Source organism: Notolepis coatsorum (assembly GCF_963971535.1).
Source record: "Notolepis coatsorum genome assembly, chromosome: 1".
Taxonomy (NCBI): domain Eukaryota; kingdom Metazoa; phylum Chordata; class Actinopteri; order Aulopiformes; family Paralepididae; genus Notolepis; species Notolepis coatsorum.
The window spans coordinates 167,673,408-167,697,968 of NC_140165.1; the positions used below are offsets into that span (position 1 = coordinate 167,673,408).

Genomic DNA, 24,561 nt, shown 5'->3' on the forward strand with positions numbered 1-24,561 from the left:
TCTATTTTACCAGTCTTAGGATAATCAGACCTGTTTTCACGGAGATATAAGCTTTTCCCCTATGTTTGATATGGCTGTTTGGCTGTGCGAGCGATCAGGAAATATATCAGAGCAGATATCAGATCGCCTATATAGCTTGCATACGTACACATATACTATCGATAATCTAGCGTTTATTTGAAAACTATTCATAAATAGGCCGAAAAATTTGAACGTTTGTGTATTCTAGAATATTCCGTTTATTATGGAATATTTTTATTTTCCTTGAAAACGAGGGCTTTTAAAGATGCTATAAAACTGAAATGAACCGATAAAAAAACAATCCGCTTCGACAATGTTGACTGGAAAATGAGTCATTGATAAGCGACGGGCAGATTAGACACATGGCCATAATTTAAAACATAGATTAGGCGATATTAACGCTAACATTGAAGTGGATGCTGGGCATTCAAGCACTGCTGGGCACTGAAAGTGTTAAATGTTATAGCTTGGATCTAATAACAACGTTGATTGTCAGTGAGTTGCTTCCGGTCAACATGCAAAAAACTGATTATTTTTTCATCCATACATTTCCGTTTTTATACCGTGGCTGTTACGAAGGATCAGATTAAACCGAATATATATATTTATTATTGATATATATTGCATAATATTTGTATATCGTTTGATATCCCTTGTGTATTCTTTGTACATATACACGGAATATCCCTTTAACCTAGTACAGACCATAATATTTCGTTCTCCTATTGGACAGCGGTCCCTTAGGCGCCACTGCCATACCCCCAGGGTCTAGTTCAAAGTCACCGTCAAAGACATGCCTGGGCATGAACGGCTCTGCGCAAGGATACGAGACAGGAATAAGGCTGGTACTAGTTTGTTCGCCTAACGTATAAATACGGCGCAGGTGAATACAGCAGTTAGTTAACCTAGTTCGAGTTACCCAAGTGAAGCCTCACCCACGATACAACGTGCGGTGAAGTAGGGCCCGTTTGGCCCCAAATAGAGCATTGAGACCGCGTGCGAATTGATAACTGAAGTATCAGAGTTTAACGCTGTACCGTCGAGTTCGACCTATTCTATTAATTCAGTAATAGTCTATTTAGGTATAGTGTATCGTGCGGCTACCGTTCTACAGTGACCAGCATCACCAACGCTTCCTCGCACCAGCTAGTGTGCTTATCCAGGCTGGGCAGCTTAACCTGGCGCCTTCATCCTAGGAGCCCTAGACGAGGACCGTGTGGATTATGTACACTGGATAACCTACCCGACGACTACATAGCCCTTTTCGGCTGGATTATATTTGCTTTGGTCCTGACCATTGGAGCGGAGAATCGTCTACACCCACAATTGTGTGGGATTTACCCTGTGAGGAGCATCGTCGAGCCCGCCTCTAGGACGCCCGAGGTTGGCTAGCTTTCTTCCATGCTGCACCGCATACTGGAGAATAGCTGCTGCTTTCGTCTGCTGATCAAGGGAGTAATGCACCGTCTCCCGTAGCAGGAGCTTATCGAGTCCCCGTTGATCCAGACTTTGCTACCGACAAATCCTCTCCCCTTGCTGGCCTACAACCGGAGGGACCCTACCAGTATCTCCCGCTACCTTACTAGAATACCATAGATATAATTCCTAATATTCAGGTTGTATTCATTATCTCCTGCGTAATATAAGAATGGACATAAGTTATTGATTTGCTTACGCACATTCTTTTGCCTTATAAGCGCACCCTAAGTAAAGTATTGTTATTATATACTATCATTGCTGCTAATAAATATTCTTAAACCCAGTTGTGTGGAACCGTGTCATTGTTTCAAGTTTCAAGTTTCTTTAATAGTTGTCATACAGAAGTACAGAATACTTTTGTACAAAATGCTTCTTACTGTTGCGCTCCAGAGACTGTGCATGACAAGATAAGTATGAAATAAAAACATAGTAAAAATTAGAAGTAAAAAAAGAGGTCACAGTGTTCAGTTTAGACATATGTACAATGTTCGTAGACGTAGTTACCATACAATATACAATACTGTGCAGTGTACTAATATACAATACTATATAGTGCAAGGCATAAATGGACGAGGTGCAGTTTAGGTACAATTCACAGTAGGTGTACGAGTTGTAGTGCAAATCCTTTATCAATAAATATAAAGTGTAAGTGTGTTTGTGTGATCTAAAGTGTGGAGAGTGGGTGCTGCAGTGTGTTGTTTGTTTGAGTGAGTGTGTGCGTGTGGGTGTGTGTGCTGTGTGCATTTGATGGTTGTTGCATAGTGATTATTGTTCGTTTAGCGATTATTGTTCGTTTAGCAGCCTGATGGCCTGGGGATAGAAGCTCCTTCTGAGTCTTTCTGTGCTCGCCATAAGACTCCGGTATCGCTTGCCTGACGGCAGCAGTTCAAAGAGGCAGTTGTTCGGGTGGCTCGAGTCCTTAATAATTCTCTTAGCCTTCCCCTTGCACCGCTTGTTGTAAATGTTCTGGAGGGTGGGAAGCCCCCCTCTAATTGTGCGTTCGGCTGAACGTGTCACTCTTTGTAGTCTGCTACGGTCTTGTGCAGTGCTATTCCCAAACCAGGAGGTGATGTTGCCGGTCAGGATGCTCTCTATTGTACATGAGTAGAAGTTCCTAAGGATCTTCTGACTGACTTGGAACTTCCTTAGGCGCCTGAGGAAGTAGAGGCGTTGTCGTGCCTTCTTCACAACACTGTCAATGTGTGTGGTCCATGTCAAGTCCTCGGATATGTGGGCTCCGAGGTACTTGAAACTGTTCACTCTCTCAACTGGTGCCCCGTCGATGCTGAGGGGGCTGTAGTCCTTGACCCCCGACCTCCTGAAGTCCACAATCATCTCTTTTGTTTTGCTGACGTTCAGGGAGAGGCAGTTCTCCTGACACCACTGTGACAGGTTCTCTACTTCTTCCAGGTAGGCCCTTTCGTCGTTGGCAGAGATCAGGCCCACCACTACTGTGTCATCAGCAAATTTGATGATGGTGTTGTTGTTCCGCTGTGCTACGCAGTCATGCGTGTACAGGGAGTAGAGGAGGGGGCTCAGAACACAGCCCTGGGGGGCCCCTATGTTGAGCGTGATGGATGAGGAGGTGCAGTTGCCGGCTCTTACCACCTGGGGTCTGCCCGTCAGGAAGTCCAGGACCCACTGGCACAGGTCATAGTTCAAGCCCAGGTCCCTGAGCTTGGCTATGAGTTTGGAGGGGACTATGGTATTGAATGCTGAGCTGTAGTCGATGAACAGCATTCTCACATAGTTCCCCTGCCTCTTGTCCAGATGTGATGCTGCTGTGTGCAGCACATGGGCTATGGCGTCCTCCGTGGACCTGTTGGGGCGATATGCAAATTGCAGAGGGTCCAGGTTGATGGGGAGGGAGGAACAGATGTAGCCCTTCACTAGCTTCTCAAAGCACTTCATGGCTATGGAGGTGAGGGCTACAGGGCGGTAGTCGTTGAGGCAAGCGGGCGTAGATTTTTTGGGTACAGGGATGATGGTGGACTTCTTCAGACAGGTGGGGATGACGGCCTGTTCCAAGGACAGGTTGAAGATGTCAGTGAATACCGGGGCCAGTTGGTCGGCACAGACTTTTAGGACGCGGCCGGGGATGCCGTCCGGTCCTGCTGCCTTCCTGATATCCACTTTTTTAAAGATCCGTCTCACCTCATGCTCTGTTACCCTGAACACTGAGTCTCCATCAGCAGACCCCCCCCCCCCCATTGCCGTGGTTTGTAGGCTGGTGTTGTTATTCACAGCCTCAAACCTCGCATAGAAGGAGTTGAGATCATTTGCTAAGGAGATGTCACTGTTCAGTTTGAGGGGGGTTCCTTTGTAGTCTGTCATTGTTCTGAGGCCCTGCCACATGCCTCTAGAGTCAGCCTGTTCAAACTGAAGTTCAACTTTATCCCTGTAACGCCGTTTTGCCTCTATTACTGCTCTCCTGACGTTGTATCTTGCCATCTTGTGTTCTTCCATGTTGCCTGTCACCAGCCCGGTGTTGTATGCTGATGTGCGCACTTTCAGAGCCTCACGGACGGATTTGTCTACCCAGGGCTTTTGATTTGGGTAGATATTAATTTTGGTGGTGGGGATTATTACTTCTACCTGAGTACAGACAGTCAATCACCGTTTCGGTGTATTCGTTAATATTGGCTGTGTTATCACGGAATACACTCCATTCTGTGCTTCCCAGCACTGCTTGGAGTGACTCCACTGACGTCACGGCCCAACGCTTAACCTCTCGCGAGACCACCGGCGTTCGCTTGAGACTCTGTTTGTACTTAGGCAAAAGAAAAATGGCGGCGTGATCGCTTTTACCGAATGGACTAAGAGCCTGTGACTTGTACCCATTCTTAAATTGCGAGTATACATGGTCTAATATGTTCTCGCCTCTGGTGGGACAGGTCACATGCTGATAGAAATTCGGCAGCACCTTTTTAAGACGCGCGCTGTTGAAATCCCCCAAGACCAAAATGGCAGCGTCAACATTAGCTGCCTGGAGTTTGTTTACCTCGTCGTGAAGTTTTGAAAGTGCGACCTCAGTGTTCGCGTGTGGTGGAATGTACACTCCGATGAGGATGATGGACGTTAACTCTCTTGGGAGGAAGAAGGGTCGACATTTTATCGTGATAAACTCCAGGTCTGGGGAGCAGTGGTTAGACAGTTCCTTTGTGTTGCCTAAATCGCACCACTCCTTGTTTATCATGAAGGCAATGCCGCCTCCTCTCGTCTTTAGTGACTCTAATGCCGTCCGGTCTTTGCGTAGAACGAAGAAGTGGTCTGCCGGTTCTATTGCATGATTCGGGACATCTGGACTCAGCCAAGTTTCTGTGAAACAGAGGACGTTACAATCCCGAATGTCCCTCTGGAATTGGATCCTTGCTCTGATGTCGTCCAATTTGTTTCCTATCGATTGCACATTGGCCAACAATATGCTGGGCAATGTGGTTCTGTGTCGTTTGGACCTCAGTCTGTTCCGGACCCCGGCTCTCTTTCCTCGTCTTCGCGGCGGCTTTTGGTCTTGTCCATGGCCGGCATAACAAAGGATCTCGGCGGGCCATTTCTGCTGTTCAGCGATCCGATCCAGAGAGCAATCCAAACGGTAAGTTTTTCTTAATCCAATGTCAATGATTGACTGACGGTCATACACATATAATGCACCAACAGTTGGTGCAAATAAAACTCCTAATACTATAAAAATTAACAAAATAAGGCACAGTCTCGTCGGAGCGATCAGAAAGGCAGCCATCAGAGCAGCGCCAGTGTATATGGTGTATATTGTGGAGGTGTTCTCATCATATACCTGTGTACTGTATGGCCAGTAGTAATGTACATAAGACAGTAGTGGTTTAATGATACCATACTTATTTAATACAGTCAGGGAATTGTACCCCTCAGTTACAATTGGTCCTTCGAGCCCCGGATAGTAATTAGCGTAATATTAATATAATATTAACATGGCCGATGATGAACACTCCACAAACGGTTCTCCTAAGCTAGACATGACTTTACCCCCCGCCGACGCCAACGAGGTAGTCCCCGGAGAGCTCCAGGATAAAGAAAGCCCTCCAGGGACGGAACCCGACCCACTACCAGAAGAGGCGCACACCCAGGAGATGGATCTCCTCGGAGCGCGACAGGAGAACGGATCTCCAACGAGCACTGCCAGAAGCCGATCACCTCCGCCTGTGTCTTCCCCCAGCGAAGCGGACAAGATGCTGGCGCAGGCACTCATCGCCACCCTGGCAGCCTCCACCGAACGCGATCGACTTCAGGGTGAACGCGATCGACTCCAAGCGCAACAGACGAGCGAGCGCGAACAAGCTGCAGACGAACGAGAGCGCCTTCACGCGCAACTCCAAGCGCAAGCCCTCAGTGAACTCGAACATTCTGCAACCGAGCGAGAGCGCTTCCAGGCGCAACAAAGGAGTGAAGACGACCACATAAGACTGGAGACCAGACGCCTTCAGACGGAAGAGAACATTGAAAGAAGCCGCGCCGATGCGCAGCACGCCGCCGCCAATGCGCAGCGCGACGCTGCAAATGCCCAGCGCGAAGCAGTGCGCGAAGCCGCTCATGCCCAGCGCGAGGCAGAGCGCGACCGGCTGCAGGCGCAGCTGATGGACAAATTGATTGCCATGGCGACACCCCCTCACTCCGCACGGAGCTCCCGGAGATCGTCAAGACAAGGGTCTAGGACACATTCCCCTACCCGACCAAGCGACCCGGGACCCCGCCAACAGGAGGATCCTGTCCACGTCTCCGAACCCCCTCCCCGGCCGGTCCATACGAGACCCAGCAACCGGGAAGAACCGGACCACGCCGAGAGACTGAACCGAAGACTCCAGGACCTAGCAGAGGAAGAGGAGGAGGAAGAGGAGGAATGTCAAGCCGACCAGCAGCAACATACTCTGGACCAGGAGGCCCAGTACAGCCCCGACCAGCAGCAACGTACTCTGGACCAGGAGGCCCAGTACAGCCCCGACCAGCAGCAACATACTCTGGACCAGGAGGTCCAGTACAGCCCAGACGTCAGCCCCGAGGCACTGCGCTACAAACCCCCGACTCAACTCACGGGTGAGTTTGACGCACCGCCAGCCCCGAGGAACAGCACCTGGGTACCCGGGCTTCGGTACCCACCAAGTACCAGCCCAAGACGACACGCACGGGGAGACTCGCCCAGGAGGCCTCTCCCCCAACGCTCACCGATGTGCCAGCCATCCATGGCATCGTACCTTGGCAAACCGACGTTCCCGGACTTCACACACGAGAACAGAGCACAGTACACAGAGCTACGAATGTGCTTAGAGACAATGATGTCCGATGTACCGGATGAAACGTACAAGTATGCTATCCTACTCAAGCACTTGAAGGTGCCCAGAGCGCACAATATAGCGCTGGCATATTCCAACTCTACTACCCCATACACCGCGGCTCTAGTAGCCCTCGACCAACGTTATGGACGCATATGGGACTACGTGATACAGGAGATAAGAGACATTGACCGTCTCCCCCCAGCCAGAGACAACAGAGCATTAGATGACCTGTCTATCAAGGTACAGTCCCTGGTAGGGATGCTGGGGTCCCAAAAGGAAAAAGGGATCTATGAACTGTACGCTAACTCTAATGTAGAGAGGATATTAGAGAAGCTCCCTCCCGCCCGACAAGAGCGCTTTCGGCGGCAGAGAGACCACCGTGACCCCAACGGCCCAGAGGCATCCCTCCTAGACCTGTCTGAGTTCCTCGCCAGGGAGGTCAGCAGCCTACGACTGGACACGTTCGTGTGGAGTGGACCAAGCCCAAGACCAGGACCTCGGGGATTAAATGATAACCGCCGGTCGGTGACCGTTATGCACCAAGCCGAATCAGTACCGCAGCACAAGAACCACGACACCCCCTCGACGAAAGAGGAGTGGAAGATTGAATGCCAGTACTGTGAAGGGGAACATCGGCTGTATCAATGCGAAGATTTCAAGAAGCTGACCACGGATGAGGTGAGTCAGTGGATCAAGGACCACCGCCGCTGCTTCCGCTGCGCGCGCAGCCACATGGCAGCTGCGTGCCGCTTGAAGAAGAAGTGCGGCAGGTGCGGCGGCGCCCACTTGGAGGTCCTGCATGACATCAACAGGCGTCAGCCAGGACAACAGAGTGGGCCCGTCGCGGTAATGTACCATGCCGAGGCGGTGGCACCAGTACCGAAGATCCACCAGACCGCTCCCTACTGTTCCGACTGCTACAGCAGACACTGGGAGTCACGGTGCTACTCGGACGACCGCGAGTCGGCACCACCCCAGACGATCCAAAGCACAGGAGTGCTCCACATTGACCAGCATAGCGGGACCCCCCCCCCCCCCGAGTGCTCATCAAAGTGGTCAGAGTGCTCCTGAGCTACGAGGACAAGGTCCTGGACACTTACGCCGTCCTGGACGATGGGTCTGAAAAGACTCTCCTCCTCGCTTCCGCCGCAGCCCAGTTGGGCCTGCGGGGTGCCAAAGGTACCATGACAATACGCACCATCAGAAGGGACCAGAAGACCATAAAAGGTGAAAGGGTCTCCTTCAAGATAGCAGCGGTGGACCAGGCCGAGAAGCAGTATAGTATAACCAACGTCTTCACCAGCCACGACATAGGCCTGTCTCAATACACCTACCCCATCCCACAGCTGATGGCAAAGTATGTGCACCTACGTCAACTACCTATACCGCTTATCGACGGCGCCACACCGACCCTGCTCATCGGCTCCGACCACGCGGACCTCATTCTCCCAATTGAGGCGGCCCACATCGGACCCAAAGGATGCCCAGTCGCGGTTCAGACCCGACTGGGGTGGACTCTCCAGGGCCCCCTCTACGGACTTGACAGTCAACCCACGTCTACACGCTGCCTACACACAAAGGCGAGCGACACCGGCCACCCCCTCGTACAGCCCGTTGAGAGGCTATTGACATTGAGCGAGAGGCCTGTGAGAGAACCGTGGGCACAAGAGGGAGTTCGGAACTCCACCCCCCTCAGCTGCACTCCAGACGTAGCTGACCTCGAACCCAGCACCCCAAGCGACTCCTTGACGGGGCGGCCGGAACCGGCCCCTCCTCAGACGGGGTACAGAGCAAACAAGAGAAACAGACGGAGGAGGAGGAGGCGCAGCCAAGCACAGATCAAAGCAGTCTCAGGCCCGCTTCCTCCTAAGCCCCCCTTCATCCCGTCCAGCCGTCGTGATCATAGACCAGTCACTACCCCGAGCTGCGTGGCCGGCCGGCCGCGTAAGCAAAGTGATCACTGGTGCCGACGGAAAGGTCAGAGCGGCAGAAGTGCTCGTCCAAGGGCGGACATACACCCGGCCCGTGGCGAGGCTAATAGAGTTGCCAAGGCTCCCCGACACTCTTGATGACGACCATGACCCACTGACTTTGTGAACTGCCCTACCCTCACAACGGACATTGAGTAGTGGACAGTGCGGTTAATCTGTCTCTGCTTATCTAATTAGGTGGGACTAATTAGGAGGCGGCTGTTACGAAGGATCAGATTAAACCGAATATATATATTTATTGATTGATATATATTGCATAATATTTGTATATCGTTTGATATCCCTTGTGTATTCTTTGTACATATACACGGAATATCCCTTTAACCTAGTACAGACCATAATATTTCGTTCTCCTATTGGACAGCGGTCCCTTAGGCGCCACTGCCATACCCCCAGGGTCTAGTTCAAAGTCACCGTCAAAGACATGCCTGGGCATGAACGGCTCTGCGCAAGGATACGAGACAGGAATAAGGCTGGTACTAGTTTGTTCGCCTAACGTATAAATACGGCGCAGGTGAATACAGCAGTTAGTTAACCTAGTTCGAGTTACCCAAGTGAAGCCTCACCCACGATACAACGTGCGGTGAAGTAGGGCCCGTTTGGCCCCAAATAGAGCATTGAGACCGCGTGCGAATTGATAACTGAAGTATCAGAGTTTAACGCTGTACCGTCGAGTTCGACCTATTCTATTAATTCAGTAATAGTCTATTTAGGTATAGTGTATCGTGCGGCTACCGTTCTACAGTGACCAGCATCACCAACGCTTCCTCGCACCAGCTAGTGTGCTTATCCAGGCTGGGCAGCTTAACCTGGCGCCTTCATCCGAGGAGCCCTAGACGAGGACCGTGTGGATTATGTACACTGGATAACCTACCCGACGACTACATAGCCCTTTTCGGCTGGATTATATTTGCTTTGGTCCTGACCATTGGAGCGGAGAATCGTCTACACCCACAATTGTGTGGGATTTACCCTGTGAGGAGCATCGTCGAGCCCGCCTCTAGGACGCCCGAGGTTGGCTAGCTTTCTTCCATGCTGCACCGCATACTGGAGAATAGCTGCTGCTTTCGTCTGCTGATCAAGGGAGTAATGTACCGTCTCCCGTAGCAGGAGCTTATTGAGTCCCCGTTGATCCAGACTTTGCTACCGACAAATCCTCTCCCCTTGCTGGCCTACAACCGGAGGGACCCTACCAGTATCTCCCGCTACCTTACTAGAGTACCATAGATATAATTCCTAATATTCAGGTTGTATTCATTATCTCCTGCGTAATATGAGAATGGACATACGTTATTGATTTGCTTACGCACATTCTTTTGCCTTATAAGCGCACCCTAAGTAAAGTATTGTTATTATATACTATCATTGCTGCTAATAAATATTCTTAAACCCAGTTGTGTGTGGAACCGTGTCATTGTGGAGGTGTTCTCATCATATACCTGTGTACTGTATGGCCAGTAGTAATGTACATAAGACAGTAGTGGTTTAATGATACCATACTTATTTAATACAGTCAGGGAATTGTACCCCTCAGTTACAGTGGCGAATATGAGTATAGTTTTAGAGTGATCCTGTGTAATCCCAGGAAACTCTGCCAAACAGCGCTTTACTGCATTTCATTATAAATCGCGGCATTTCTCGCCTGGGTCAAGAATAATTCTGAAATCAACGCTAGATTATCGGTATTATGTTTCATCATGCATGCACAAAAGGGTGGGGGGGGGGGGGGGGGGGTCGTTTTTCTATGCTTCGATCGCCACCAACGGCATCCATGTGTTATAAACGTTACTCATGCCCGAGAAGGAAAACCTGGACCGGACTTCTTAGATCGACATACAGCCCAAGCCAGAGGGTTTCAAATGATGTGCAATACCGGCCGCAAGGCGTTAGGTGGCGGTATTGGCCGTTTGCGATTTGAGAGCCATTCCCAATGATAACATCAGGCTGGATGGATTAATTATGAATGGATATAGCGAATAAAAGAAATAACGATTAAAACGACTTTTCTTGAGTTTGGCGCTCAAGCGATGGCGAGTTAACCCGACTTATCTCGGGTCTGGCGTCCAATGTGTTAAGGACGATTTGGTCACCGGCGGCTCGGGTCTGCATTTTATGCAATATATATATATATATATATAGAATTAAATCCCTATTTGTTGCGGTTTGAATGCCACCTAACTCGAACAAATCCGTTCAGCAGTTCTCGAGTTACATGCCGATATGCGAGGCGTGCGCCATTGTACACGGCAGAGTCAGATTACCACCCCGGACTCTCTGGGCTCTAGCTCTGTCAATCATTTTCAATCATGCAAAATTATTGGACAGGGTTGTAGCCAATGAGGGTGGCTTTCCAATGATACAATGATTGCGGATGTGCGAATCAGGGATCTAGGTGAAAAGTCACAAGCGAAAACAGGAAGAGAAATAAAACGCTGAATGAATTAAAGTCAATGAGGAAATGGAATCCTGGAGAGCTTTTTTTTGTGTGTACAGTTTACCAAAATCGCTCCTAATCACAAATTTCTGAACGGATTTTTATGGATACCAATTTTTGGATAGTGCAACAACTACAGAAAAACTTTTTTCTACAACTCAGGTTCTATGAGTTACTCTATTTCATTAGCACTAAAAGTGACCTTTTATTATATCAGGAAATTCATCAGAATGTTATCTTTCAAAAGAGACCAGGCGTATGCATGCAAGTATAAAGTATAGTATTTTGGTTAGCAAAAAAAGTATGCAGTCCTCAAAAACAAAAACGGCCACTTTTCGGGGTGCCTGTTAACTCAATGGAGGCCAAACCAGAGATAAGTCGGGTTAACTCGCCAGCGGTTGGGCGCCAGACCCGACATTTCTCTGGTTTTGGTCGTTTAGATATTTTTATTCATTATTCATCCAGGGACCTTGATGTTACCATAGGGAATGAGTCTGAGGTCGCCAAAGTGCAATACCGGCCGCATCCAGCTATACGGCAGTATCGAGCACCCTTTGTAATCTTGTATCTTGGCCTGTGTAATAGCCAAATGTCTCCGGTCTCACTTTTCCTTGTCGGCCGAGTGGAGCGGTTCTCCCGGTTTCATTGGAGCTCGTCAAATATCCCCGATCAATATGTTGTGGTGGGTTATGCCGTGGACCAAATGGACATTGGATGTACCAGATGGCGATCAAACAATTGGAATATTATTTTTGGAATACTCCCGATCACAGGTAAGGACTATCTGATGTAAATTTTTGCTTGATCCTGCAATGCTTTTATACCGATCGGGCTGATAAGCGTTTTTAGTGTTCAATACGAATGCCGTTCCTGACAATCAAATAATCAGAAACGACCACCCCCCCCCCCCCCCCCCCCCTTTCACACATTCATGATGAAACATAATACCTATGACATAGATGCGATTTGAGAATAGTAGCGTGTACAGGCAAGAAACGGCAACGTCTATAGTAGAATTGACGTATAAGGCTATAACTATAACTAAAACCATACTTATATTCAATACTGTATAACACGGGAACGTATGGATGGATTTTTTTTTAATTTTTCACATATTGAACGATAGATGGGTGATGTCATATGGGCCATAGTATTGTATCCATAGCTATAATATAGAATATAGTTATAGCTCTACAAACAAGGTGATGCACTCCTATCTTTTAAAGCGTGGCCTTGCTATGACGGGCTCAGTCTAATAGCTGGCACCGAATGAGTTAAGAGGATATACTATGTAGTATGAGTAAAAGTAGTATACACAAGGTACCCTAACTGGCATGATATACGTCATACGTTGTAGTCCGTGCAGGTTTTGGTGTTTTAGACGGGTCCCGTTGTAGCTATGCCACGCTTTAAAGATAGGAGTGCGTCACCTTGTTTGTAGAGCTATAACTATATTCTATATTATAGCTATGGGGACAATACTATGGTCATTTGACAGTGACTTTTTTCCGTCCAAGATGCAAAAAAGAAGAAAATTTTTCCATGCATACGTTCGCGCGTTATCCCGTGGTGAATATAAGTATATAGGTATTATGTTTCATCATGAATGCATGAAAGGGGGGGGGGGGGGGGGTCGTTTCTGATTCTCGGCATTCGTATTGAACACAAAAACGCTGATCAGCTGGATTGTAGGGCTGGGCTATATGGCCAAAAATGATATTGCGATAACGATATCAGTAACAATATCATATCACTCGATATTATCGATATTGTTATAAGTAGGGATTACTTTTTTTTATTATTATTATTAAACAGATGTATGTTTATTTTGCAGCAATTCTTTATCGTTGCCGCCATCTTTAGTGTTACATCCCCTCACACTCCAGTTATCAGGCTGCAGCTGGTTTGAAAGCGAAAGTAAACCGGCTTCTCTGCTGGCTGTGGCTCAGGGCTCTACAGTGTGACCATATTGCTCGCATATGCCCCTAAAAATGTGTGTGCGAACCTTAAAAATCAATTACTCGCACGGTGTGCGAGTGCAGATTACAGCCTCGGTCGTTCTTTTTATTTCTCCGCTGAGAATTGTTAAAAAAACTACAAGTCCCACATTGCACTCAAGCCAACGGTCCAATCACAGTAGAGTAACGTGACTGGTTTCATGGGAAATAAAGCAAATGACCAATCGGAAGCTCTCATTTGGCTTGTTTACTTCCTGAAAGTCTGCCATTGCGATCAGGGCTCTGATTGCGATATGCGAGCGTTTTCCGAGACACTAACTTATTATAGTCTTACCAATAGCAATAGATTTTAGAACACCTAGATTTAGCGATAGCAATATAACGTTAATAACTTAATGCAACTAAACGAATGCCTTGCTTTGTTAATCATAACATTGATGCAGTAGCGTATGTCGTTGTGTTGACTGTAATGGACATGATAACAACATAACACTGTGTACACATTCAAATTGCGATAATCGATTCTAACATTTTCAAATCGATGCAGTTGAATTTTCCCCTTAGGATCGATGCATTGTTACACCCCTACACCAAAGTAACTGGCCCACTGTGTATGTGTGTACAGCTAACTTGGTTAGAGTTATCAACAGCAGACTGGTGGGCAATAGGGTCCAGCTGCAGCGCCGGACGGCCGGAGTGCAAGCGGTGTGACGTAATTGGCAGACTCAACTGTCAATCAATGGTCTACCTGACACGCAAACTCATAAACAATGTTTCTGTACTGGAGGTGTACAGTATTTCAATAGGCAACCCTGAAAGGATTATTTTTCTAGAAGAGCAACACAGCCAAAACATAGGCATTGTATGCATAAAAGGGGCAAAAGCTAAAGTTAAGTGACTGTTACTTTTGTAGCAGTAGTTTGATTTGATAGTTTATTTGATAGGGACAGCACATGTTAATGAACATCAAGTACAAAATACAAAATGTAAACATGCAGGGTTGTAGCAAGAGCTAATTTACACATGCACGCACAGTACAAATATATTTATTTTTGAAAAAAATAATAAACGGTTACTTGAAATATTTTCACTGTGCTCCTAAATATTTTTGGGTGCTCCTTAATTTCTTTGTGTGCTCCTAAATTTTTTCATTTAGGAGCACATGTGCTCCTTGGGAAAAAGGTTAGCGTAGAGCCCTGTGGCTCCAGGGGAGTTGAACAGTTCTGGCTCTGCTCGTTTCTTTTCTATCTTTTGGCGCTTTTTTGGTGGACAAACCACCGCACATGTGCATCGTGACTGGAGTCTAGCTCTGCACACATAGCCTACTGTGTACAGACTGTTTCAAACTGTATTTTAAATTAGAAAGCAAACCAAATAAATGGACAAGAGAAAAATGTATCTCAATTTAGTCAGTATTGTCATTTGGACAAGCAAAGCCATTACTTTAAGTTGCAGGCAAGAAAGACAAGTCTGTCCACTGTCTCTGGTTTTAAAACTGCCCTGTTGCAGGTCAAAAATAATAATAAAAATTATAGCAATTATTAAAATATATCGCGATAATTATCGTTATCGTTATATCGCCCAGCCCTACTGGATCGGTATAAAAACATTGCACGATCAAGCTAGAATTGACGTCAGATGTTCCTTACCTGTGATCGGGAGTATTCCAAAAATAATATTCCAATTGTTTGATCACCATCTGGTCCACGACATAAGACACCACAACATATGGATCTGGATCTGGGGCATTTGACGCGCTTCAATGCAATCGGGAAAACCGCTCGACTCGCCCGACCCAGAAAACCCGACCCCGTCCCAATTAGTCGTTGTGCCAATTCCCCCCCCCCCTCCCCTACCTGGTGCTGTATGCATGTTCTCCTACGAGTCGGTACAAGGGTAGTCCCGAGTCGCTCGCACGCTTCCTCCGAGACGTGCGACAACAGCCAGTGACGCTCTTTCCACTTGGCAGCGAGGGCTCTCATTGGTGAAGTGTAACACGTGGGAGGGCACGCTATCTCCACCAAGTCCTGCCCCGCTTAGCAAGCGCCGAGACCTGACCTGTAGGCGTCGCTGTCCACAACGCCAGATTCCCACCCGCCAGCTTCCCCACCCCCTAATACTGCCAAATTGTATTAGTGTGAACGGCCAGCCAAGCTGGTGACAACGCCGGGAGCTGGATTCGAACACGTGAATCCAGCGTCTCCAGCGTTGGTGACGAACGCAATCTCCGCTACGCTGACCGCCCTGACATTTTCTTTTTTTGATCCACTTTTTCTCCCCATGTTTCTATTTTTTCTCCCATCCCAATTTCGTGTATCCAATTCTTCCCTCCCCTGTCTTGAACGTTGCTAGACTATGCCTCCCACAGGTCGGTTGTAGTGAGGAAAGAAGCTTTGCATCACGTGTCCCCTCCGGTACACGAGGAGGCAGCCTGTCGCATCTTTTCACGCAGCAGCTCGAACTATCAGTGGCGAGGAGTAACGCGTGGGAGGCTCACGCTTCCCCTGTCACTTCCTGCTTCCGTCGCACCGGCGTCACCAAGTTAAGTTAAGTTGAGTTAAGAGTCAGACACACTTAGTGGTCAGACATTCCTAATAGTTCTCGAGTTCTGCAGCCGTTCCCGGTGTATTTGGTCATTTACAATTGTGATTGGAGGATAAAAAAAAAGATATGTGATAAATTTGAGGTAGATTTCCATAGCAATATGAAACAAGCACTATGATACATTTTTTGCTAATTAGGTTTCCCAAACGGAGATTGTAACTGCACTCAAACGTCCGAATGCATGAGTTAACAATTAACGTTATAAAGAGCATCTCACTGGAATAACTCTTGGCCACAGGGGAAATAAACACTAGATGTGCTCCTATGCAGTCCTAATTAAGTTATTGATTGATTGACTAATTAACTGCTACTGCAGTACCATGCATCAGGGTACTTGAGGGGTAGCATAAATCATTTTAGAATACAAACACGGATGCCCACAGCACCCATGCCAAGTTAATCGAAATCATGACACCCTTTAGCACAGGGGTCGGCAACCTGCGGCTCCGGAGCCGCATGCGGCTCTTTAGCCAATCAGCTGCGGCTCCCTGTTGAAAAAAAAAATTATCTTTAAAGATTATTATTATTATTTTTTTTTACATCTCTTATTTTAGAGATCGAGGTCATAGTGACACTGAAATGAAAAAATATTTCATCAACTAAAATATACGTCACACCCCGCGCCTCTCCCTGCCGTCTGCAAGTGGCTAATCTTGAGTTTCCGACCCCCCAGTAAGCCAACCATGGATAAATCCAAAAAAGGAAAGTCAGAGGAAAATAGAGGGTTTAATTCAGTGTGGACAGATTAATTTGCTTTCACGACTAACGATGACTAACGTATGCCTGATATGTGGTGAGAAATTTGTGAACAAAAGACTTACTTTTTATTTTATAAATGTTCCACAAATAAGGGAAGGACTCAAATATAGCTGCATAGTATTGTCCTTTATTTCAAAGTAGGTCTACAGACTCCAGTGTTTTGTCTCCTCTTCTGTGTTTTATTTAAAAGTAGGTCTACACATGCCAGTCTTTTTTCAAAGTAGACTACTTTTTATTTGATAAATTTTCCACAAATAAGGGAAGGACTCAAATATACCTGCATAGTTCAGGGTTTTATTTCAAAGTCGGTCTACAGACTCCAGTGTTTTGTCTCCTCTTCTGTGTTTTATTTAAAAGTAGGTCTACAGATGCCAGCCTTTTTTTTCAAAGTAGACTACTTTTTATTTGATTCATTTTCCACAAATAAGGGAAGGACTCAAATATACCTGCATAATTCAGGGTTTTATTTCAAAGTCGGTCTACAGACTCCAGTGTTTTGTCTCCTCTTCTGTGTTTTATTTAAAAGTAGGTCTACAGATGCCAGCCTTTTTTTTTCAAAGTAGACTACTTTTTATTTGATTCATTTTCCACAAATAAGGGAAGGACTCAAATATACCTGCATAGTTCAGGGTTTTATTTCAAAGTCGGTCTACAGACTCCAGTGTTTTGTCTCCTCTTCTGTGTTTTATTTAAAAGTAGGTCTACAGATGCCAGTCTTTTTTCTCCTCTTCATAAGAGTTTGAGGTTTTCCTTTGTTATAACAGGTAAAAACAGCAATAAACTGTCAAAAATGTTCTTTGTCGTTTTATCATTCCATTATTAATGCAACAAACTGTGTGCTATAAGTATAAAGTATAATAAATCGCAAATTAGTTTTATGCGGTAAATGTGGGGTATGCTTGGGGATAATTATATATAAAACGTTATACACTGCGTTATCTTCATTTTAAGGGTAAATTGGTTGGATGAATTTTATTTTGTGGCAGGGGGAACAAATGGCTATTTTGATAGTAAGGTTGCTGACCCCAGGCCCTGCCTTAGCACATAACCAAGACAAGTGATATTTAGCCTAGTCTTTAAGGTACAGACAAACTCATTCAGAGAAAACACAAGTAGTGCTGTCCATTGATTTGTTTAAAAAAATTGCAACCGTCAAAAGGTGTGTTTGAAGAAAGAACAGCATTGCTAACAATACATAATGCTCAGTGATAACTGTGTTTTATCCATTAGTTCCCACAAGTTCAGTTCAGTTCAGATACAAACAGGGTATCTGCAGGTTTCAAGTTCAGTGTGATACAAACAGGGTATCTGCAGGTTTCAAGTTACATTTAAGACTTTTTAAGACCACTTAGAGCAATATGTAATACCAATTTCATGACCATACTATAAAAAAAAAACATAGCGACGCTGAACTGGCGGCTGCACTTACCAATTAAAATTCTTGCGCGTTCCATACAAGCTCTTGCCAGATGCACCAAGCTCTCGGTAGCTCCAAAAAAAAAAGACTTTCATATATTTAATATAATTTCATCGCCGGGCTGCCCTCCGATTTTTTTTTATACCCGTGCAAATTAAATGTAAGACTTTTTAATACCGTTTAAGGCCTTAAATTGAGAATTATGAATTTAAGTAATGGATAATGTATAGCTACGAGGTCATTGTCGCAAAATAATTGACCGACACTGCGTTCTAAACGCAGTGAAGGTCAATTATTTTGCGACAATGACAGAGTATAGCTATACATTATCCCGCTTATTACATGGCTAACTTACTAACAATATACCCAATTCATTTTACACCATCGACGAGACGAGATGCAGACGCAGTTGTTCTGTGGCTCCTCTGTCATCGCCGGCAGGTGTGGACGCGATTGCACCTGATGTAGTGCAGCTGTGCGAGATAAAGCTGGGAACGAGGTTATAGCTTTCGTGACTGCGATCAAAATGCTTGATTGTGATTGGTCAATAGCGCTCTGTTGCCCCTAACAGCGGTCATTATTGCGCGTTACCCATAGCAACGGTCAATTATCGAGAAATAATTGACCGCTGCTAGGGGTAACAGAGCGCGATCACAATCAAGCATTTTGGCGAATGGTAACACTTTCTGTGCCAGCCATTGTACCCATCAAAGTACCCTCTCTGCCAGCACTGTAAGTCTATGGAGATGTTTACCTTCTTTGCAGGGCTATAACTATAAGGGGAGTCTTTTATAATTCCCCGATCATCAGTAAATGCTTTATGTAGGTTGGGTGATATATTGATCAGATGGTTTGCAAACAAGGAAACTCACAATCGGGTTGAAAATAACGTTATATTCCTCCTACCGTGGGTCAATGAGACTGGCGAAAGATCCCAAGTACACGACGCCGATCGCCTAGGTCCATTTCCAGTTTGTATGTCGCAATAAACGGCGAAATCATATTGATTATTAAGTTTAGAAAGCAATCCATTATGTACATAGTTGTCTGTCGGGAGTCCTGTAACGAGATGTGACTGCCGGATGAGTTTCATCGATGCACATCGGGCACATCCTGTTGGCGAGTGCAACTCACCCGACCATCCACCAGGCGGCGGTATTGAGCCGTCATTGCCGTCACCTATAAGGTCCAGCTGCAGCACCGCGGTGTATATATGAATTATGAATGCCATGGCGAAAAAATGAAATAATGATCTAAACAACGCTGGACAGCGATCTTGGCAGAATACGCATGGCGGGCAATAATGCTGGACAGCGTTTTTGGCGCAGAAAGTGTTAAAATGCCATGTAATAATACTTTTTAATACCCCACAGATACCCTGACAAATCTGGCAAAGATAGGCTTGTCCAACAAATGGACACTTTTTAAATGATTAAAAGCGGATATCAACAGACAATGGATCAGTATGGCCTCAGCTCAGGCCTCAGCTTTTCAGGCCTCAGTTGCATGAACCATATTTCCAATATCCTGTGTTTTACCTGGTACAATTGTGAATGATGTTCCTGGCGGATACTGTTTCCCAAGAGAGGCGATGAACTGAGGCGGTGAACTGAGCTTTGATATTTGTGGAGATGTCACAATGTAGCCCTGAAAGAACAATGGGGTGAGGAGGGGGTAGTTGTATGTACCAGCACTTTAAAATCTTATGTAACAGCACTAAATGGTAACTATAATATTCATATCCATTTACAACATATGACCATGTAACACAGAAACATACCAAGGAAATGTCTTAATTGTGCTTAATTTACATGCTTTATTAAATAAAATAAAAAAGGGTAGAATTAGCTAATGAAAAGATACCTGGTTGTTGATGATAACAGGTTGTGGAGCTATAGTTTTTAGACTGTGTGGTGCACTGCTCCGTAGTTTCCCAGGTAAACTAGATTGCACCAGCATCTGAGGAGACTCCCTGGTAGGCTGAGGAGCAAAAGCCTGGCCTCCTCCTCGTCCAGCGTAGCTTCTCTGAACTGGGGCTGTCTTGGTATTCCTTTGGTTGTTAGCTGAAAACATAGAAATACACTGGCTATAAATTATATTGGGGATACACCTGTGGTGGAATCGGACTCAATTATGATCGTAGACGGATCTTCATGATCGATATAGGTTTACTAGTGAAACGCATATACAAACGAGGTACATGAAGGTTAAATAAGCTTTGCTGAGAGGAATTTTTCCATCCTGGCCAGTTAACCTCTTAACACATTCGGGGCCAACCACGTGTTTCGGATCCAACGCTTGACGGCCAACCACGTATATATACGTGGCAAGGTTGTTTTGGCTTTTATTCCATTGTAATATCCTACTCAATGTCACCGAGCGGCACTGCAGATTTACCCTTGGAATTCGGAAAAGTGCATTACCGGCCAGATCCTCATAGGGGCGCTGTCTCGATAATGCAGACCGGTGTTTTTTAATTTTTTATTATGAATTGGCTTTTCTGTTAGCCTAAAGCTATGCGTGTAGCCGATGGCCTGGAATAGTTTTGGGGACGCTGAATTCAGTATGCAGTAAAGGAATATATCATCCATGGACATATGGATCTACCAGATGGCTGATCGATAACTGGGAAATCCTTTTTGGGATCCAACCGGCCACAGGTAAGAGCGATTTGACGTCAATTACAGCCCGATCGGGCCTTGCTCTCATAGCCATCCACCCGGTCAGCGAATAAGGCTACTGAGGCCAATGCCGTTATTGGTAATCAATAATCAGAAATTACGTGCCCCCCCCCCCCTTTCATGCATTCATGGTGGACCATGATACAGACAATATGCATTTTGAGTTTTAGCTCTAGCTTGTCTATAGCCGAAACGCCATTCGATTGAACGTTATTAGCTTAGCGCCCTATAACTCGCGTTCCAGGAAATACCCCAGAACATTCTGCTATAACGTTCCAGGGCTGTACGCTAAGCTTTTTCACTAGGGGCACACTTGCCCCTAAATTAGAAATTTAGGGGCAAAAAATATGTTTTAGGGGCACATTTTTAAATAACAATTTTACCATTATAGTGCAAAAAAATATGTTCCTCCTGCCTCATTACTGTGGTCCTTTTATTTAACATTTAAGTGCTTTTGTTGTCAGGTTTGTATCTTTTATAATGAACCAACTAGGGCTGGGCGATATGGCCTAAATATGATATCACGGTATTTTCTGACCTTTCGGCGATACACGATACACATCACAATGTTTTTCTTTTTTACCCCAAACAATTCATTATGAGGCTTACCAAGACAGTATTTGAGTTTGCAAGCTAACATTAAAGACAAAATAAAATACCCATGCATTTAGCATTTTTATATTATATATTAGATTTAGATTATTGGATTATTAGATTATATATTGCATATATTTAGCAATGAGATATTATATGATTTAGATATGAAATATGATGAATTGAAAATGGGGGACCCTGATGTAAACAAGACAAAAGTATTTCTCTGGTCTGCATCCCCTTAACACTTTGACTGCCAGGGGGCGTCTTTAGACGTCTTTGCTGGCCATGCTAAAGTTGCCGGGGGACGCTGTACGTCGTCTTTATATCAATATTTCAAAAATCTGCGATCGGATTCATAATGTCCCTCCGCTGGCCTGAGATTCACCAGCAGGACCCACTGAGCTCTCTGGCGGTTCAGGAGCGCCATCTGGTGGCCGATCGGCGCAAGCGCTTAACAGGAAGCACACTAGAGGTTTTGCTAGACGTCCGTATTGCTTCCGGCCACTCGGTACATGTCCCGTGACTCTAGCTCGTCACTCTACATAGCGATCGATTGCCAATAACTCGATAAACAACATGATTTGGACGTATATACCATTATACAAGCTGGAGATGGACCGGGTAATAATATATCCCATAATGATAAAATGTCTACTCGACGATGATCGCCCAACGGCGCGCGGAGACTGGGGTGAGTTTCAGCGTGTAACGTTACCGTCTTCGATAATAACTGATATTATCAACATTTGACCCACATTAGATGATTGGTATAACGCTGCCCACGGAATTATAAACGCCCCCTCGCCCATCCGGTCAACATCAGATGACGTGTAGTAACTTCTAGAAGTACGTCTAGTTGGAATTTTTTATATCGCGCTGATTGCCATCAAACTGTATTTCATCATCAATATAATGCATTTGGGGCTATATATCACGTTCTGGAGAAAGCTGCAGAAAGAGATGAAAACATACTTATACATTAGACCATACTTTACTATGAATATGTGAATGAAAAAGTTTAACGTTGCTACACAATGAACAATACATATAGGACTTTGAATGGGCCCTAATAATGGCAATGTAGCAATAGAATTTAAAAAGTTATAGCCCTGCAAAGAAGGGGACTTTCTCCATAGACAAATAGCGCTGGCAATCTATGGTATATCATTAATTTAACCTTAGGCAACCAAAGTGTTAACAATTGTATGTATTGAGCTGTACTGTATTGTACCCATTCTTCATTCTTCCAGTTTTCATTCATTCATTCTGACGGAAAACAGAATAATTTTGATTGACAGTCGAGTCTGCCAATTACGTCACACCGCTTGCACCCGCCCTGCTGTTCTTAGCACCAATCGGCAAGCGCTATTCGTTTTTGACTTCCTGAATGTCCTGTGTGCTGACTGACAACAACAAAGCTACTAACATTAGCTCCCTGCGGCCGACGAGTAGGAGACCAGTGCTCCGCAGGATGACTAAATGAGGCATAATGATTTTACCTCAACGAATGTTATAATAAAAGCCTTTCCATACATCTGTCTGATTGAAAACTTTATTAACAGACCGCGGAATGGGCATATCTCAGCACGGGCTGAGATATGAACAAGTAACGTGTGGACCAGATTGACGCGACACAAGGTTTACACAACAGCCCCCACCCCTTGTTTTATTGTATTTGTACCTGTACTACCTGCTGTCAGCTGTTTATCTCTCTCTGTGAGCTTGATTAGCTCACGTTAGCTAGCATTAGCTCCGCGGCTAACCCTGAACTAAATCAATGACTAGGTTCTAAAGCATTTCGAGTAGTTTTCACTGCACATAGAAGCAGCCAAACAGCGGGAGAATTTCGGGAGCATATGACCAAAACCCAGTTAGGAACCATCGATTCCCATCCCTACTACTAACTATACTTTTCTTCATAGCTAAATCAGACAGTCAGCCAGTCTATCAGAGTGAGTGCTCAGTTGATTTTCCCCGCTGATCATACCTGAGTGCTCAGCGTCATCACACGCCTTGGATCATTTAGGAGTGAAATGCGAATGCAAGGCTTGAAATCACTACTCACAAGCCCGCCCCCAAATATTATTTACCAATCGCAACGGCCAATTAAAGGGGCAATTTGCGATAATCTCGTTGCAGTGTACAGCCCTGCGTTCATATTCACGACGCTATAAAATGGGAACGTATTGATGAAAATGTGTTTGTTATCCATCCGCGGGTGCCTTGACACACCGCGGTATTACCGCGACAGCCCTAAAATGGGAGCAATTGAAATAATGTTGTTTTTGAACACATTGGGCGCCAAGGACGAGTTAACTCGTTTTTGGCCACCATGCGTTGAGCGCCAAGGACGAGTAAATTTGTTTTTAGATCCTTTGATATTTTTCCTTGAAATGTGTATAGACATATACACTGGTAATTGCGATGGCGATGCGATCACTTGGAATTATTCTTTTTGGAATACCTTCTGGCTAAGGTAAGGTATATTCTATGTCTATTTTACCGAATGTGAAACGTGTTTTTCTAACGATCACATTTCTGCGTTTCACCGGACGTAAAACGACCCCCCCCCCCCCCTTGATGATTTTGTGAAGGTACATAATATATGTTATATACCTTTGATTTGGGAGTATTTGGGGGTTCAAGGAATGAACCAGAACGATTCGGGCTTATTGCACATAACACTGTTTATCTCGCAATCTATGAAAAAAGACTGGATTATCTTGGAAATGCGATGTTTAGCGTGTAATAAACTACAAACTACAGTGTGTAGAAACAAACTATTTTTTCCATGTTGCACTACAAGTAATGTCTGTCAAATGAGCCACACCATTGTCTCCACAGCTATAATACAGAACACACACAGCTTTGCAAATATAGTGAAACACTGGAAACGACCATCAAGCTGGCCATCTAGCGGTAGAGATAACCGCTATTGCGTGGCGCTCAAAGTGTTAAGTAACTAAAAAGTTACCTTTCACAGTAACGCATTACTTTTTGGTGTAAGTAATCAGTAAAGTAACAGTTACTTTTTAAATGAAGTAACTAGTAATGGTAACTAGTTACTATTTTTCAGTAACTAGCACAACTCTGGTCAAGACTCACGCATGTGTTTCAACAATAGTGAGTGAAGATTCACACCTGTGTTTCAACAATAGTGAGTCAAGACTCATCTGTGTTTCAACAATAGTGAGTCAGGATTCACGCCTGCGTGTTTCAACAATAGAGTCAAGACTCACACCTGCGTGTTTCAACAATAGTGAGTCAAGACTCATCTGTGTTTCAACAATAGTGAGTCAGGATTCACGCCTGCG

The 24,561-nt window shown here is 45.4% G+C and overlaps 1 protein-coding gene across 1 annotated transcript in view; it reads right to left on the reverse strand.

Moving 5' to 3' along the window:
- The window catches only part of LOC311223421 (uncharacterized protein), a 116,707-nt gene that overhangs the window by 71,853 nt on the left and 20,293 nt on the right, over positions 1-24,561 (reverse strand). The window contains exons 3-4 of the mRNA XM_084308209.1: positions 19,833-20,032; positions 19,508-19,616 (exon numbers count right to left, since the gene is read on the reverse strand). Of these exons, the coding sequence (XP_084164335.1) occupies positions 19,508-19,616; positions 19,833-20,032 (309 nt within the window). The remainder of the gene's footprint in view (positions 1-19,507; positions 19,617-19,832; positions 20,033-24,561) is intronic.